Source organism: Carcharhinus amblyrhynchos, chromosome 5 (assembly GCF_965287045.1).
Source record: "Carcharhinus amblyrhynchos chromosome 5, sCarAmb.v2.hapA, whole genome shotgun sequence".
In the NCBI taxonomy this organism is placed as follows: domain Eukaryota; kingdom Metazoa; phylum Chordata; class Chondrichthyes; order Carcharhiniformes; family Carcharhinidae; genus Carcharhinus; species Carcharhinus amblyrhynchos.
In genome coordinates this window covers 35,058,462-35,074,999 of record NC_137328.1, presented here as the reverse complement: position 1 = coordinate 35,074,999, position 16,538 = coordinate 35,058,462, and the positions used below count along the sequence as shown (strand labels likewise).

At 41.5% G+C, this 16,538-nt stretch overlaps 1 protein-coding gene across 2 annotated transcripts in view; it reads right to left on the bottom strand.

The window, feature by feature from the left end:
- fbxo10 (F-box protein 10) overlaps positions 1 to 16,538 on the bottom strand; it is a 42,985-nt gene that overhangs the window by 16,063 nt on the left and 10,384 nt on the right. For both annotated transcript variants that reach the window (XM_080188625.1, XM_080188626.1), the window contains exons 3-4: positions 11,047 to 11,907; positions 2,734 to 2,883 (exon numbers count right to left, since the gene is read on the bottom strand). In XM_080188625.1, the coding sequence (XP_080044751.1) occupies positions 2,734 to 2,883; positions 11,047 to 11,907 (1,011 nt within the window). The remainder of the gene's footprint in view (positions 1 to 2,733; positions 2,884 to 11,046; positions 11,908 to 16,538) is intronic.

Sequence of the window (16,538 nt, the reverse complement as noted above, 5' to 3'; positions counted from 1 at the left end):
AGCAAAACAGACAGGGAACTGCCACAGTTAAGTATTGCTGTTTGAATACCATCATTAAAAGATCTAAACATTCAGACTCAAACCATGATGCCATTGCAAAATAGCTCAGGTAGAGCTCAAGTTGAGTAACTGACCCCCACGCAGACAAGAACATCTCTCTTTCTCCATCCCGAACAGATTCAGTCAAATTCATGGTTGCTAAGGTGGCGCACACAGTTAGGGCATTCCTTTGAGATTGGGAATAAAGGAATATTATTAGGCCAGAATAGATAGGAGTTTTATGGTTGTCTTAGACCAAGTTTGGATGTTCAAAAGAGTCAAAGTTACAGTGTTAGTGGGGTAGAAACGTGCTATAGTTAATCTTAGACCACTGGTTCCAGCTCCCGATCACAATCCAATGATTCTTTTCAGATGTCAGGTGATGACAATTGCATTTGTGTGACTGAATTAGCATTATCAGTTTTCAGGAAGAAAAAAGTCAGTTGCTTTCTGGCCAACAGTGTAACAGTTTTGATTATCAGGGTCTCTAAGTTGTATTTCTAATTGGAGTTTGTTTTCACCCAGCCCAATTTCCTAATCTAATAAAAAAAGATTTAAGTAGTTGGGGGAAAGAAAAAATAGGAGTAGGATGATTCAAAAATTGTTTTTTTGCACCCTTCTGTAAAGATTGAAGAATCTGGCTGTTGTAGAGGGAAGCATTCACCACACTGATGAGCCAAATATGGGCTAGGTGGAATAAGCTATTCTCCAGTCCATCCTAACACTTATTAACCCCAATATCAGAGGAGTGGCATTTCCATTTCCCAAAACAGCATTGCTCATCACAGTTCTCAATGTAATTTCCAATTTAATGGCAAATTAAGCAAGTTGGAGGCGCCTTTGTGCTACAAGGGGCTCATCACTTGAGCATGGCTCAAAGTTATTCATGTAGAATCAGTATAACCAGCTTGGACTGAATTCAAATTCTGACATTAAAAAGATGAGAACACTTGTAACCTGCTACATCATTAAAGTAAAAGTAAAGTTTATTTATTAGTTACAAGTAAGGCTCACATTAACACTTCAATGAATTTACTGTGAAATTCCCCTAGCTGCCACACTCCAGCACCTGTTCAGGTCAATGCACTTAAGAACATAAGAACATAAGAAATAGGAGCAGGAGTAGGCCATCTAGCCCTTCGAGCCTGCCCCGCCATTCAATAAGATCATGGCTGATCTGTCGTGGCTCAGTTCCACTTTCCCGCCCTCTCCCCATAACCCTTAATCCCCTCTCTTATCAAGAACCCATCAACCCGCTTCTTAAAAATATTTAGCGAGGTAGCCTCCACCACCTCAAATGGCAGAGAATTCCAGAGATTCACCACCCTTTGAGTGAAGAAGTTCCTCCTCAACTCCGTTCTAAACCGCCTCCCCTTTATCTTGAGGCTGTGCCCCCTAGTCCTCCTGTTTTTTTGAGCGGGAAGAGTCTCTCCACCTCTATCCTATCCATCCCATTCATCATCTTATATGTCTCAATGAGATCTCCCCTCATTCTTCTAAACTCTAACGAGTACAAGCCTAGTTTATTCAGCCTCTCCTCATAGCTCAACCCCCTCAACTGCGGTATCAGCCTAGTAAACCTCCTCTGCACTCCCTCCAAGGCCAAAATATCCTTGCGCAGGTGTGGCGCCCAAAACTGCACACAGTACTCCAGCTGCGGCCTCACCAATGCCCTATACAGCGGCAGCAAGACCTCCCTACTTTTATATTCAATCCCCCTCGCTATGAAGGCCAGCATCCCATTCGCCTTCCTGACCACCTGCTGCACCTGCAAGCTGGGTTTTTGCGACTCATGCACAAGGACCCCGAGGTCCCTCTGCACCGTCGCCTGCTGCAGTTTTTCGCCACGTAAGTAATAGTCCTTCCTACCATAGTGGACCACCTCACACTTGCCAACATTAAATTCCATTTGCCATTTCCTGGTCCATTCGCTCAGCCTATCTAGATCCTTCTGCAGACTCTTCACACCCTCCGCACAATTTGCCTTTCCCCCAATCTTGGTGTCATCAGCAAATTTCGACACCCTACACTCGGTTCCCTCCTCCAGATCATCTATATAAATGGTAAATAGCTGAGGCCCCAGCACCGACCCCTGGGGCACTCCACTAGTCACCAACCACCAATCCGAATAGCACCCATTGACCCCCACTCTCTGCCTCCTATTTGACAACCAATCCTCTATCCACGCTAACACCCTACCCCCAACTCCATGTCCCCTGACCTTCTGCAATAACCTCTTGTGAGGTACCTTGTCAAACGCCTTCTGAAAATCCAGAAAGACCACATCCACCGGCTCTCCTCTATCCACTGCCCTAGACACATCCTCATAGAACTCCAGTAAATTTGTCAGACACGACTTCCCTTGTCTTTCAGACTGTGGAGGAAACTGGAGCACCTGGAGGAAACCCATGCAGATATGGGGAGAACGTGCAAACTTCACACAGACAGTGACCCATGCAAGGAATCGAAACCAGGTCCCCGGCACCGTGAAGCAACAGTGCCAACCCATAAGAAATGCCAAAGTGACGGTGTTATCAAATAGGAAACAACCTACATGATTATTTTTCGTGCGCTAAAGTGAAAAATATTTCTGCCTGTTTAGAAGCAAATTCTGATACAACTAGACTGAGATTGGCTGCATGTTAAAATTAATGGTAGGAGACTAACAGTCATGCAAAACAAAGGGTTAATTACCAGTATCAAAGGGTTGGCTCCCTTCCGGATATCAATACCAGCTTCTGAATTGGAGTGGATGTTGTTATCCGCAATTAGACCACCTGCTGCCAGTCGTAAAAAGATTCCTGATGCTTTGCACTGACTAATTTCGTTCTTTATCATTATAATCTGAAGGCAAAAAGTAGGATCATTAGCTATTTATCAAGCAGAGTGTATGTGATTAACACAAAACCATATTAAGCCATCCATGTTCACAAGCTACTAATTACGACATGAACTCATTAAACAATTGTATTTGATGGAAATTCAGTAGATGTGGTCAGCCTTGGCTCTGTAGTAACACCTGTACAAAAGTCAACAGGTTTTGGGTTCTCACCTCAGCAATATATAATCTAGCTCGACACTTCAGAGCAACACTGAGGGGATGCTGCACTATCAAAGATGGCATCTTTCCTGCAAGACTTTAAATTAAGGCGGTATCTCAGAAATTTCCTCCTGTTCTACAATACACTGAGAAATCTACATTCCTCGTTTTTGGTTCGATCCTGTCTTTCATTCCACAATTGGTCTAATTGTTCTAACCTCTGGACCTCCCCCATCAAACCTCATCCCATATCTCTTCTCTTTTAAAAGCCCCTTAAAATAACCTTTCAACAAGCTTTTGTTCATATGTAATAAGAACTTTCATTGCTTGGTGTCAATTTTTGTCCAATTACTTTATGGCTTAGTCTTACATTAAAGATGTTATATAAATGCAAGTTTTCTTGTGCACGTATTATGAGGTCTTTTTTAAATGAGAGGATTGGGAAAACAAAGAACTTACATAAGAACATAAGAAATAGGAGCAGGAGTAGGCCATCTAGCCCTTCGAGCCTGCCCCACCATTCAATAAGATCATGGCTGATCTGTTGTGGCTCAGTTCCACATTCCCACCCTCTCCCCATAACCCTTAATCCCCTCGCTTATCAAAAACCCATCAACCCGTGTCTTAAAAATATTTAGCGAGGCAGCCTCCACCACTTCAACGGGCAGAGAATTCCAGAGATTCACCACCCTTTGAGTGAAGAAGTTCTTCCTCAACTCTGTTCTAAACCGCCCCCCCTTTATCTTGAGGCTATGCCCCCTAGTCCTACTGTCCTTTCTGAGCGGGAAGAGTCTCTCCACCTCTATCCCAGCCATCCCATTCATCATCTTATACGTCTCAATGAGATCTCCCCTCATTCTTCTAAACTCTAACGAGTACAAGCCTAGTTTATTCAGCCTCTCCTCATAGCTCAACCCCCTCAACTCCGGCATCAGCCTAGTAAACCTCCTCTGCACTCCCTCCAAGGCCAAAATATCCTTGCGTAAGTGCGGCGACCAAAACTGCACACAGTACTCCAGCTGCGGCCTCACCAGTGCCCTATACAGCTGCAGCAAGACCTCCCTACTTTTATATTCAATCCCCCTTGCTATGAAGGCCAACATCCCATTTGCCTTCCTGACCACCTGCTGCACCTGCAGGCTGGGTTTTTGCGACTCATGCACAAGGACCCCGAGGTCCCTCTGCGCTGTTGCCTGCTGCAGTTTTTCACCCCGTAAGTAATAGTCCTTCCTACCAAAGTGGACCACCTCACACTTGCCAACATTAAATTCCATTTGCCAGTTCCTGGCCCATTCGCCCAGCCTATCTAGATCCTTCTGCAGACTCTCCACACCCTCCGCGCAATTTGCCGTTCCACCAATCTTGGTGTCATCAGCAAATTTCGACACCATACACTCGGTTCCCTCCTCCAGATCATCTATATAAATGGTAAATAGCTGAGGCCCCAGCACCGACCCCTGGGGCACTCCACTAGTCACCAACCGCCAATCCGAATAGCACCCATTGACCCCCACTCTCTGCCTCCTATTTGACAGCCAATCCTCTATCCACGCTAACACCCTACCCCCAACTCCATGCCCCCTTACCTTCTGCAATAACCTCTTGTGAGGTACCTTGTCAAACGCCTTCTGAAAATCAAGAAAGATCACTTGTGCCTCCTATTTTTCAAAATAACATTTTCTCAATTTTTGGAACAATATTTTGGATTGCATTTCCCCACTAGCCATTCCAAGCAGTTACTGACCAACTCTATGTTAATATACTGTGAAATATAAAGGCAATGACCCGCATCACACCTAGTACTTTGAAAATGTTTCTGGAAAGGCTTTTTCCTTTTACCATCATTGCCTAAAGACCCAATAATTCTGCCCAAGATCCTGGACTATTTCTTCTGCATTATTCACTTGTTCCACTGGTTATATTTACTTTTTTGAGACCCCCTTATAAGTGGGGACAAAACTATGGGATAGGGAGTCAAAGACTATTCCCTAATAAATGTGTGCAACTTTTTCAATTTTTGAACTTGGACCATTTTTAACCTTTATATTCAAAAACTCTTCAATTTTCATTCCACTTCAAAGTTGCTTCTAAAACAAATTGCAAAGTTACGACCACATAATGTATCAAATGAACACTTTCTGTGAATCACAGACTGCATTTGGTTAGGGAAAAAATAGCAGAGTAGAAGAGAGACTGGAGGAGGAAATGCCAAAATACTAATTCAATATCTCTTTAAACCAGATAGAGTGGTTTGAAAGTGGTCCTTGATAAAAATGACAGCACATGGAATGGGAAAACATCTCTGTGAGCTGGGCTGATGATCAGTTGGAAGGAGTAAAGACAGTAGGGATAAATTAAGTAGATACGACAAATGTGCTTCCTGGGACCTGTATTAGGGCATCAGCTATATACCATATATAATCAATATCTTGAAAGGAGGAAGAGTTTTATATCCAAATTTGCAGATGACAGCAAATTAAACGACACATTAAGTTATGTAGATGGGAGCAGGAATGGGGAAGTATGGCAGATGAAGCATGAGTGGCTTGTACTTCCTCAAGCTTAAGATAACTGAGTGGTAATCTAATCAAGGTCTTTAAAATAGACGTCTATAAATTTAAGTAACGATAAATTATTTCCTCTGGTGGAAGAATCCAGAACAATTAGACAAATTTAAAAATTAAAGACAGTTCATTCAGGAGTGAAATGGGAAGCATGTTTTTCATACAAAGGGTAGTTGTAACCTGGAACCCCCACCTCCAAACAGCCATGAATGTGGAGCCAGTTAATTTTTTAATACTGAGATAGAAGGACCTCATCACTAGTGAGTAGTGGCTGGCTGCCCTGAGCATGGATACCATTAACCAATTGCGACCTCTTATTTACTCATGGGTTATGGGCGTCGCTGGCTGGGCTAGCACTTACTGCCCAACAGTAATTGCCTTTGAACTGAGTGGCTTTTTTGATCATTTCAGAGGGGCAGTTAAGAGTCACATTGCTGTGGCTCTGGAGTCACATGTAGGCCAGACCAAGTAAGGATGGCAGATTTCTTTCCCTAAAGAGACATTAATGAATCAGATGGGTTTTTATGTCAATCAACAATGGCTTCATGGTCATCATTGGATTTTTAATGAATTCAAATTTCACTATCTACCATGATGGGATTCAAACCTAGGTCCCCAGCCTTTTAATCTGGGTCTCTGGATTACTGTCCAGTGACAAAACTACTATGCCACCACCTCCCCTATTCCACAAATCTGTCCGATAATGGGGCTCACAGTAGGAGGTCCAATGATATTTTCTTTCCTTCTCTAGCCAGGGGTCCTGAGCCAATTGATCATCATCTTGCTTTAACCAACTAACTTAGTAGGGACTTTGCTCTCCTGATTTAAGATCACATCTGAACTGCTACTCCAGAGATCATTTAGTCACAGGACAATTTAAGGTCAATTGCACTTTACTGGTAAAACAAATTACAAATATAGGGAGGAAGTTAATGAACTGAATGACCTACAGCCTCTATAGTCTACTTAAAAGAACAGCAGCAAATTTTGTTAAATGGCATAAAATTAGTGTTAGTCTCAGGTTATTATATCATTTAAGAACCTCTGTTTTTTAAGCAAACTACAGCTCATTCAACTAATTAACTGCTCTTCTGTCCGTGAAGTACCTGTCTTCCCCTCCTCTGTTTCAAATGATTAAAATGGTTCTCCCTCCTTCAATTTTGAAGCACCAGGAAAAAAACAAAAACTGTCTTCACGATAGATGCTGACTGATGTACTGTGTCTCAAGTATCTGCTGCTTTATCTCCCAACTTGGTGTTTTTTTTGCTCCATATCTTAATTATGAAAATTGCCATTTAAGGCTTTTTTCAGTGCAATATAAAGATCAGTATTTAAAATGTTAAGATGATGACAATCTGACTATTTATATAGTAAATGTCCCAAGATCCTCACAGGAGCATAATCAATAACTTAATACTTAAGCCAGGTGATCAAAGAGATAGGTCTTAAGCAGAGTCTTAAAGGAGAAAGAAGAAGTGAATTGGTTTGGCAGGGAATGCCAGAGGTTAAGCCTACTATACACAATACAACAGTGGGACAGAGGAAGCGTGGGATGCACAAGGAGCTGGAGTTGGAGGAATGCAGGGTTACAGATTTCTTCAATGTGTTGCAAATCTTTGGAATTCTCTGCACCAGGGGATTGTGGATATTTCATAATTGAATATATTTATTGCTGAGATAGACAGATCTTTGATATCTCAGGAAATTGAGGAATATGCAAGGTGGAAAAGGGAGTTGATGCTGAAGATTAGCTATGATTGTATTGAATGATGAAGCAGGCTCCGGGCGCCGTATGGTCTGCTCCTATTGTGCTCTTATAACCTGAAATTTAAAATTTGATGGAGCTGTTTTTTTAAATATATTTTTCAATACAACGGTGTCAAGGCCTAAATAATTAAGTCATTACATTTTGAACTATTTTTGGCTGCTAGTCTAATTACAAATATGATTGTTTCATATACAATTTATTTTCATTCAATAAACATTTAGCAGCTGACATGAGTAGATTAAAGATTGGATGAAATAAAATTACACTGACTTAGATTGCATCTCTCAGTGACATTTTAAAAATTGTCATTGTAACAGTGGGGGCTTTCCACAGCAAACACACCCCCTTTGCATTGTGTGCCAGATTACTTTAATACTCAGAAAAGACTTTACCTGATTTCAGTCGGTGTCATAACTCAATCAATCTGGATTCAAATATGACACAGGATGTAGACAACATCAAACCAGTGTCAAATTTGAATCCTAAATCTCTGCATGTTAACAGTTGCTCAATGTACTTTTCAAATTAAAATGGCCATGCAAGAATGAGGAAAAGCTAAAGAGGAGAAACGTCACGAAGTTGAACTGAAGATTCAAGATGGGAAAGGAGAAAGAGGAATGGCCTCTAATTTATTTTTGAAAAGGAAAGGGCCACTCAGAAACAGACAATAAGGCATAAAATCCCTAATACATTCACAGTTCCAGAAATAATTTGTAAAGAAAACATACAGCATTTGCTTTGCGCATGCTCAGCAATCCTGAATTGCTTCACAAGTAAATTATACCAGTTAAGGGAGGAATTCTGACTGAGACAGCAAGGGAATGCCCCTTTTTTGAAACAATGTTGCAGATCTCTTCCATTCTCCTTTTGGTGTCTTTGTTTACTGTTATATCCCTGTTAATACTGCACGCATTACTTATAGTGCACTGAAGCTAGATGATACACTCAAATTCTGGAGTCTTGAACCCAAAGTCTTCTGACCCCAAAGTATGAGTCCTAGCGACTGAGTTAGACCAACATCAAATTATTGTGTTTATGAATATCTATTCATTGTAACTGTATTAAACACTTTTTTCTTTCAGCAGGAAGCTTTGCTTAATCTCACTACCAGTGGCTCAAAATTAAATGAAGGTCTATTTTTAAACTTGTGTTGCTCTCCTGACACCTTGATACTTGTTTATTTAGAGAAGTTTAACTATTAGGTTTAATGATTCCTACAAACACTTGCTTGATCTCACTCCATTCTCAGCAGCACCAAGTTAGATGAAAATATTTAGAAAGTCAACTTTCTGGCATTATTAATTATAAAATCTTGTAGAGAAAAAAAATTATGAATAGCATTAATTGAGACATTTCGTCTTTAAACATTAATTTTATAAACGTAGACCTTGGAAAACACAGCATTGCTGTTGTGAACCAACTGGCTGTCTGTTTTAGCTCATCAAAATCTTTATGTACCAGAAAAGATCTGTTCTTTTGAAAACTAATCACACCAATTAGATTGTATTTGCCTCAATAGCACAGGTAGAGTAAAAACTAAACTTAATGCCAGTAAATGATCATTAATGCAATTCAATTTTTGAAACATTTTTTGCCATTCCCTCCCACTTTGTATTAAGTTTTTTTTCCTTCTTCCTCCACTCTCAAAGATGATATATTATGCATCAAAACTTAGCTGGTACTATAGCCTTCGTCTTGAATTGATCACTGCTGAAGAATGCCGATTCAACAGACTGCTAGATCATCAAGGATCAACCTGGAGTCCTGCTGTGCTTATTATCCAATAGTTAGAAGAAAATATTGAACTAGCATCGAAAATGATCACAGGTTTGTTTAGAGCCTGCAGTTTTCCTTTATACGGCACAGTGGCACAATGTTTCGCATTGCTGCCTCACAGCGCCAGGGACCCCAGTTCAATTTTGGTCTTGGATCACTGTGTGTGGAATTTGCAAAATCTCCTGTGTCTGTGCAAGTTTCCTCTGGATGCTCCAGTTTCCTCCCACAATCCAAAGACGTGTAGGTTAGGTTGACTGGCCATGATAAATTGCCCCTTAGTGTTAAGGGGACTAGTAAGATAAATACATAGGCTTACAGGGATAGGGCTTGGTGGGATTGTTCTTGGTGCAGACTCAATGGGCCAAATGGCCTCCTTCTGCACTGTAGGGATTCTATGGTTCTATAAGCAAATGAACAGGATAGACAGTGTATACTTTACAGCAGTACTGAGGGACTGCTGCAATGTTGAAGGTGTCATCTTTCAGAGGGGACGATAATCCCCGTCTACCCTCTAGACGATCACAAAACACCATCTCAGGAAGAACTGGAGTGTTCCCTCCAGTGTCCGGGGGAATATTTTTCCTTTAACCAACGTCATTAAAAAGATTATCCAGTCATTTAACTCGTGAAGTAACTACACTTCAGAAGTATTTCATCGACTGTAAAGCACTTCGAGACATCGGATGTTGTGAAACATGCTATATTAATTCTCTCTAATAAATAGATACATATTGTAGAAATTCTAAGTTATATCTGAAATTTATTTTCGATTGTGTCTTCCACACAATCAGATCGCAGAGCGGATGCATTTCCACCTCTTGACATCAGCTCTTCTGGGAACATCAATAGCCACTTTTTTCCATCAGATCATGTGCACAGTGTTTGTATAGATCAAACAAAGTCACAGCCTTTAGGAACCTTTGTCCTACAGCCACAGTGTGGTAATTAAGTCTGGAATTATTCAAATTCACTATCCCTGTTCCTCTGATTGTTATCACACTATACTTGGGAGATGTTTGAAGGTAACTGCACATTACAATATTGAACCCTGATATTAGTGGAAAACTTACCACCGCCAGGTCACATATTGATGGAAATATCCACAGTGGACTGTATATTGTGTGAATATTGTTCCCTCTGACAATCCGTAATGAATCCTTCAGAGAGTTATGGTAAATTCAACATTCAGGGAAGATAGTGGAGGAAAAGCCAGTGCAGATGTCTATTTTGAAAGCGTTGAGCAAGACAAAACTTGCATCTATATATCGTCTTTTATAATTTCAGAATGTTCCAAAAGCATTCAAGTTTCCCCTCTTTACCAAAATCCTTCATAAATATGAGCCCCATTATTAAAATTCCCCCATACCTCAGCTCCAAGAAAAACAATCCCAGGTGCTCTAATTCCCCACCATAACCAAAGTAGCTCATCCCTCAAAAAAATTCAGGAAATTCTCATTTGCATCCTCTCAGAGGCTCTGACATCCTTCCTAAGGTGTGGTGACTAGAATTGAATATAACAAGTGATTTATAAACTTTTAGCATAACTTCCTTGTTTTTGTACTCTATTAACAAAGCCAAGGATCCTACATGCCTATTCAAAAAAAAACAGCCTTAACAACTTGTCCTGCCATCTTCAAACATTTATGAATGCAAACCCAAGGTGCCTCTGTTTCTGCACCCTATTTAAAACTGGACCATTTCATTCATAATGTTTTGCCTCATCCTTCCAAATGGCATCATTTCACAACATTAAATTGCAGCTGCTGTGTGCCCACTCATTTTACCCATCAACATCATCCTGAAGTGTTCAGGGGTTCACCTTGCCCTTCTGTGATTTAAATTGTTACCCTTAGTTATACCTTGGCATTTTGGATGCATCGTACAGCGTAGCTCAGATTTCTGAAGATATTGCATTCCAGCCTAGCTTGCCCTTGACTGCAGACAAACACACCGCCCTTTCCATCCCGAAACAGGCACTTCCGGATTATGCAGCCCTGCAGAGTGGTGGCAAGAATCTGAGCATCTTTATCTTTCTGCAGCTCCTTTTGGAGAGTTTTTAACTCCAAGTCCATTTGCAGGAGGTCAGTTCCCTTCTTCTGAGATCTAAATGGATTGGTCCTTGCCAACAAATGACTCAAACCATGAGACTGATAGGAGAGTTTATACACAGACTGCTCATCATCTTCATTCTCACTACACGTGCTCATTTCACTGTCACTGTAATCTGTCTCCAAGGTGATGACCTCCCCCTCACAAGGGCTCCGTTTTGTAACGAATCCTTCTCCATTACACTGACCATCCTTCTCGCAGGGCATCTGGAAATTTTGTTTGGAGGCTGAAGCCTGGTGTGAATCAGTCACATTCTCATTCAATTCAAATGTTCTAAAGTTGCTTGATGAACGCTGACAGTGATTTTCAGAGCTACAAGTATTTGTAAGTGTTTGGCCTGGCACATTCAAAACAGAGTTGGATTTGGCAGCCACCGCCAGGTGTTTGCAGGCCCAGTTTCTGTCAGTCAGACCAGGGCCCTCTACAGTCACCGACGTGCTTTCACTCCCAATAAACTCGCAGTTTTCAATTATGCTGAGAGCTACATTGTGGAAATTGATGCTAGACTGGCTGAAAGTACAAAACTTCACTTGACAGGTTCCAGGTGCGTGGATCTGCAGCTGCCCATTTTCTATATTGCAGTTATCAAACTGGACATGGCCGGACAGCGTCTGTAAATTAAAAGTGACAAAGTCAATATGTATGCTTGTCAATCTCTTCACATCATGTTAGACTAAGAGTGTTCTTTTCAGTTTTATTTGAGATGGGGGAGGGGTGACACTGACAAGGTAGTACTTATTGCTCAACATTGCTTGCTCTGAGGCATTGGATCCATCAGGTAACATGGGACCAGAGCCATATATAGACCCAGATGGGCTAAGGGTGGCAGCTTCCCTTTTCTGAAGGACATAAGGTGAACCTGTTAGGTTTTTAACAAACCAACAGCTTTCACTGCCTCACTTGCCTCATCAATAAACTATCAGCGTTATTGGTGGCATTTTAACTTGCAATCTCTGGATTAGTTGTCCAATACCAAGACAACACATCTTGTATAAATACAAACAATTCCATAATAGTTACAGGTTGACTTATGATTCCCTCATTTGCAGTATAAGGCTTTTTTGCAACAGAAACATACAATGGAAATTCAGGAGTGAAATTCAGTATGATTTATAGCAGTCATGATTTTTTCAGTGATTAATTCCAACTGATTTTCATGTCCCTGTTAGTTTTATGGAGGTCTGTGCCAGAGCTAAAACTAAACTGCTATACTTAGTTACTAACAGAAAGAAATTAATGATTAGGGGTTTTTCTAATATCAGAAAAATAGCATTCATTCAATAGTTTACTTTGTATTTTTTCTAACACTAGTCTTCTCAAAAACAGACACCCCTAGAAGCAATGTTCATGGATACATTCACCAACATTATTTCATGTTGCCATTAAGAGTTGTGCAAATGGGACGGCACGGTGGCACAGTGATTGGCACTGCTGTCGCACAGCACCAGGGACCCAGGTTCAATTCCAACTTCGGATCACACTGTGTGGAGCTTGCACATTCTCCCCACGTCAGCATGGGTTTCTTCTGGGCGCTCCAGTTTCCTCCCACAATCCAAAGACGTGTGGTTTAGGTTGATTGGCCATGCTAAAATTAACCCTAGTGTCAGGAGGATTAGCAGGGTGAATATGGCTGGTTACAGGAATAGGGCCTGGGTGGGATTGTGATCAGTGCAGATTCAATGGGCCGAATGGCCTCCTTCTGCACTGTAGGGATTTTATGAATGCTGCCCCATTGCATCTCATCACCTGATTTGTCCTCCATGATGAGAAGGTGGTGCAAGGATTGGATCATCTCCTCAATGCGGAATCAGTTTACTCATACACAAAGCAGAACTGGGGAGAATTAACCTTGCACTATTCAGCCTGTGACACTGCACAACAAAACCAAAAATTAAACCATACCCCATCAATCTGTGTCACTGTGCACACAAACCCAGTGTCCTAAAAATCTGTGAGACTGTATAATGATATCCAATATAGAGCAGTGACCTAGTCTGTGGCACTAAGTTTTGTATGTATTGATGTTGTGCTGCACCCAGTAGCAGTAGTGTCTTCTCAGCAGTAAAACCATGGTGATCCACTGGTAATTTATCACCCACGTTACAGATATAACACAGCATTGTGACCAATGAAAGATACTGCAGTCACTGTTTAGCCAGCTTCAACAGCTGTGACAACTAAGACTCCCCAGTGAGAGACGAATGTTCCTCACTGGCTGTATACACGTCGAAAAGTCTAACCCGACATTGCTGCCAACTGCTGGAAGCAACAATGGCTGAGGATTGGTATAAAAACACACTATAAATACTTATCCTGAACCAAGTGCTGGTAAAAATCAGCTTTGACTCCATTGTGTGAATAATTCCAATTACTCCAAGCTGCCCCAGTTTCACCAGTGGCTCAGCAAAGAATGAAATACAAAGACAAATCAAATACACTAATAGACATTACAGACCAGTTAGCTGGTAAAGATGCAGTTCAAGGATTTTCCCCCAACAGCAACAATCTTGCCTCCTCTATCTCTATGGTACCTTGCCTCCACCTTTTCTCCTGACAAATGACGTCAGACCTGCTGTGTTTTTCCAGCCTACTCTGTTTTTGGTTCAGGTTTCAGCATGCACAGTATTTTGCTTTTAATCTTACCTCCTCCTTTGACACAGATGAACAAAAGGCTAACGAAGCAGCCAAGGACAATGTTATGATAAAAAGGAAAATAAACGGAATTGCCAACATTTGTATGTGAATTGCTGAAAGAGAGTACAGTTCCTTAGTTGCTCAGCCCCACAGCATCAGACAGATCCCACTTCCCATTTGGACCAAATGAAAAATAATTTCAAACTAGGGTTCTAATAACCAGTTTTGACTGCTTAATTCAGGAACTGAGAAACAAAACTTTTTGAAGAGATCCTGTATTCAAAATGAACAAAAACCAGTTGTTAGAGTTTTGAGTGTTGGCTCATTAACACAGTATTAAGAAATTCAGGTCCAGTTCTACTCCTTGATGGAGCCACATTGGCATGGGCCAATGCTGAGATGAGGCTGACGAATGAAGGAAGATCAGATGGGAAAATCAAGCCAAGATGGTATCTTGCACCTTTAAGCTACCTGCAGGGGCACTTGTGGAGGGGCGTGGGAGCTCATCATCCACTCAATTCTTTTAAAAAAGTGCAAGTCAAGACTGAGTCTGAACAACAGTATGGAAGTAATGAACAAGGGAAATAAATTAGCATAAATTCCAAAGAAAGTGTTCTGACTCAATGGAACCTCAAAAGCTAGAGAGGCACTTGATAATTTTAGCTCTCTAAAATTGTAGAATTAGGCACTTACAATTGCAGCTTCAAATTGCAAAATCTTTTTTTCAATAGTTGTTCTAAGTATCTGTAACTATAGCCTTGCAATAGAATTCCTTTCACTTAAAAGGCCCACAATCTTCCATTAAACATGAACAAGTTGTCCACTGTACATTAATCAAGCTCTAAGGGACTTAGTTTTCTCAGGTAATGTGCAGCTTGGAGCTTTCCACAGTATTAAAGAAATTTATAGCACAACTGGAGGCCATTCAGATAATATGGTGTGTGCCATGTCTTTGCTAGAGCATCAAAAATTTAGTCCTGTGCTCTGCTCTCCCCATGGTCCAGTGTGTTTTCTGCATCACCTATTTTTTAATTCTCTTAAAGATGCCCCAAATCCCTCACTACGCCATTAATTTCTTAATTAATTAATTAGTTTCTTAAAACTCTCCCCATAATTATCACTTCTGAATGATTGTAAAGGTTGATGGATTTTGCAACTGTCTCCAGCTCTGACTGACTTCATCTGGATTCCATCTGAAATTCCACCCTTCATGTTTTAATTCATCTCACAATTACAGATATCTCCTAGACATTGTGTTCCTCGAACCATTGCTCTCATCACATTCTGCAATCCACACCCAATGCCATACACTGCCACATGCACATATGCAGCTTCTCTCTTCAGCAGCAAGAACTCTCTCAAAGCTCTCCTGGTCCACAATTTAATTTCATTCTGTCTCATTCCAAAGATCACAAGCTTCAGCAATTCATGGATAGCAATGGCCCTGCAGATCTTTCTTCCACTTCACTTCCCTCTGACCCCATCCCTTCTTCTAATCTTACTCCTTGCTACGTATTTACAATACCCTCTCACCTTCTGCTCTCTGACTTAAAATGATCTGTCCTGAACAAAGGCTTCAATACCCTCCCCTTACAACCCAATCTCAATGACTTTCGAACGTGGCGTAACACTTAGTTCTTCCTCCATCACTTTCAACTTCCCATCCACTTCCTTCGCCAGGTTTCTTTCCCTCCCAGTGTTTTTAGAATCTTCCCTCTGGCTCCTCACCTTCTCCAGATCTTAAGAACTGTCAGTATGGCATTGGCCATCTCAATTTTTCTGCTCCTCTCACTCACTTTAACCTGTCTTCGTCTGAAATCTCTGCACTCCATTCTCTTAGGCCAAAAAAACAACTCTCTTGACCCCATCTTCTACCTCCCCTTGGGACCATGATCCCACCACCAAAGATCAAGCCTTCATCTCTAGGTCTGTCACTGACCTCATCTCCTCTGGAGCTCTCCTTTTCAAGGCCTCCAATCTCACAATCCCCAAACTCTGAACTGCCTGTTTTTATCTCCTTCCCAAGATCAACTGCCCTGGTAGCCCTGTTCAGCATCTATCAAATCTCCTCACACCTTCCCTTCTCTAAGGCAAACAACCCCAGCTGCTCCAATCTGTAACTGAAGTCTCTCATCCCTGCAACCATTCTCCCAAATAGTTTCTGCATCCTCTCTAATGACTTCACATTCTTCCTTAAGTGTGGTGCCCTGAATTGGACACAATGGAGGTGCTTCTCCCATCCTGCTGCACTACTTTCTTAGCACTGCGTACTGGGAGAATCTCATGGTGGCTGATGTGCACGCGTGCATTCCTGCACCTTTAGCATCGGCGTGAAGCTGTTGTTGGCGATCAGGCTGGCAGTATGAGGGTACTGCGCACACGCCAATCTTGGCACTGACAGATCAGCCGCTCATGCCAATTTCAGCCTCTGCAGTGGGGATAGGCTCAGCTCACTGATATATAATGACATACAAGCTAGTGACTTCTGCAGTGCAGAGTGTGGGAGATTCTTCTCTGAATTCCCACCGAGAATTACTCCAGTTTTCAAGCAAATTCTACACTTTGAATTTTTTTGGGGAGAATTCCGGTCAATATTCCTGTTAAAGCC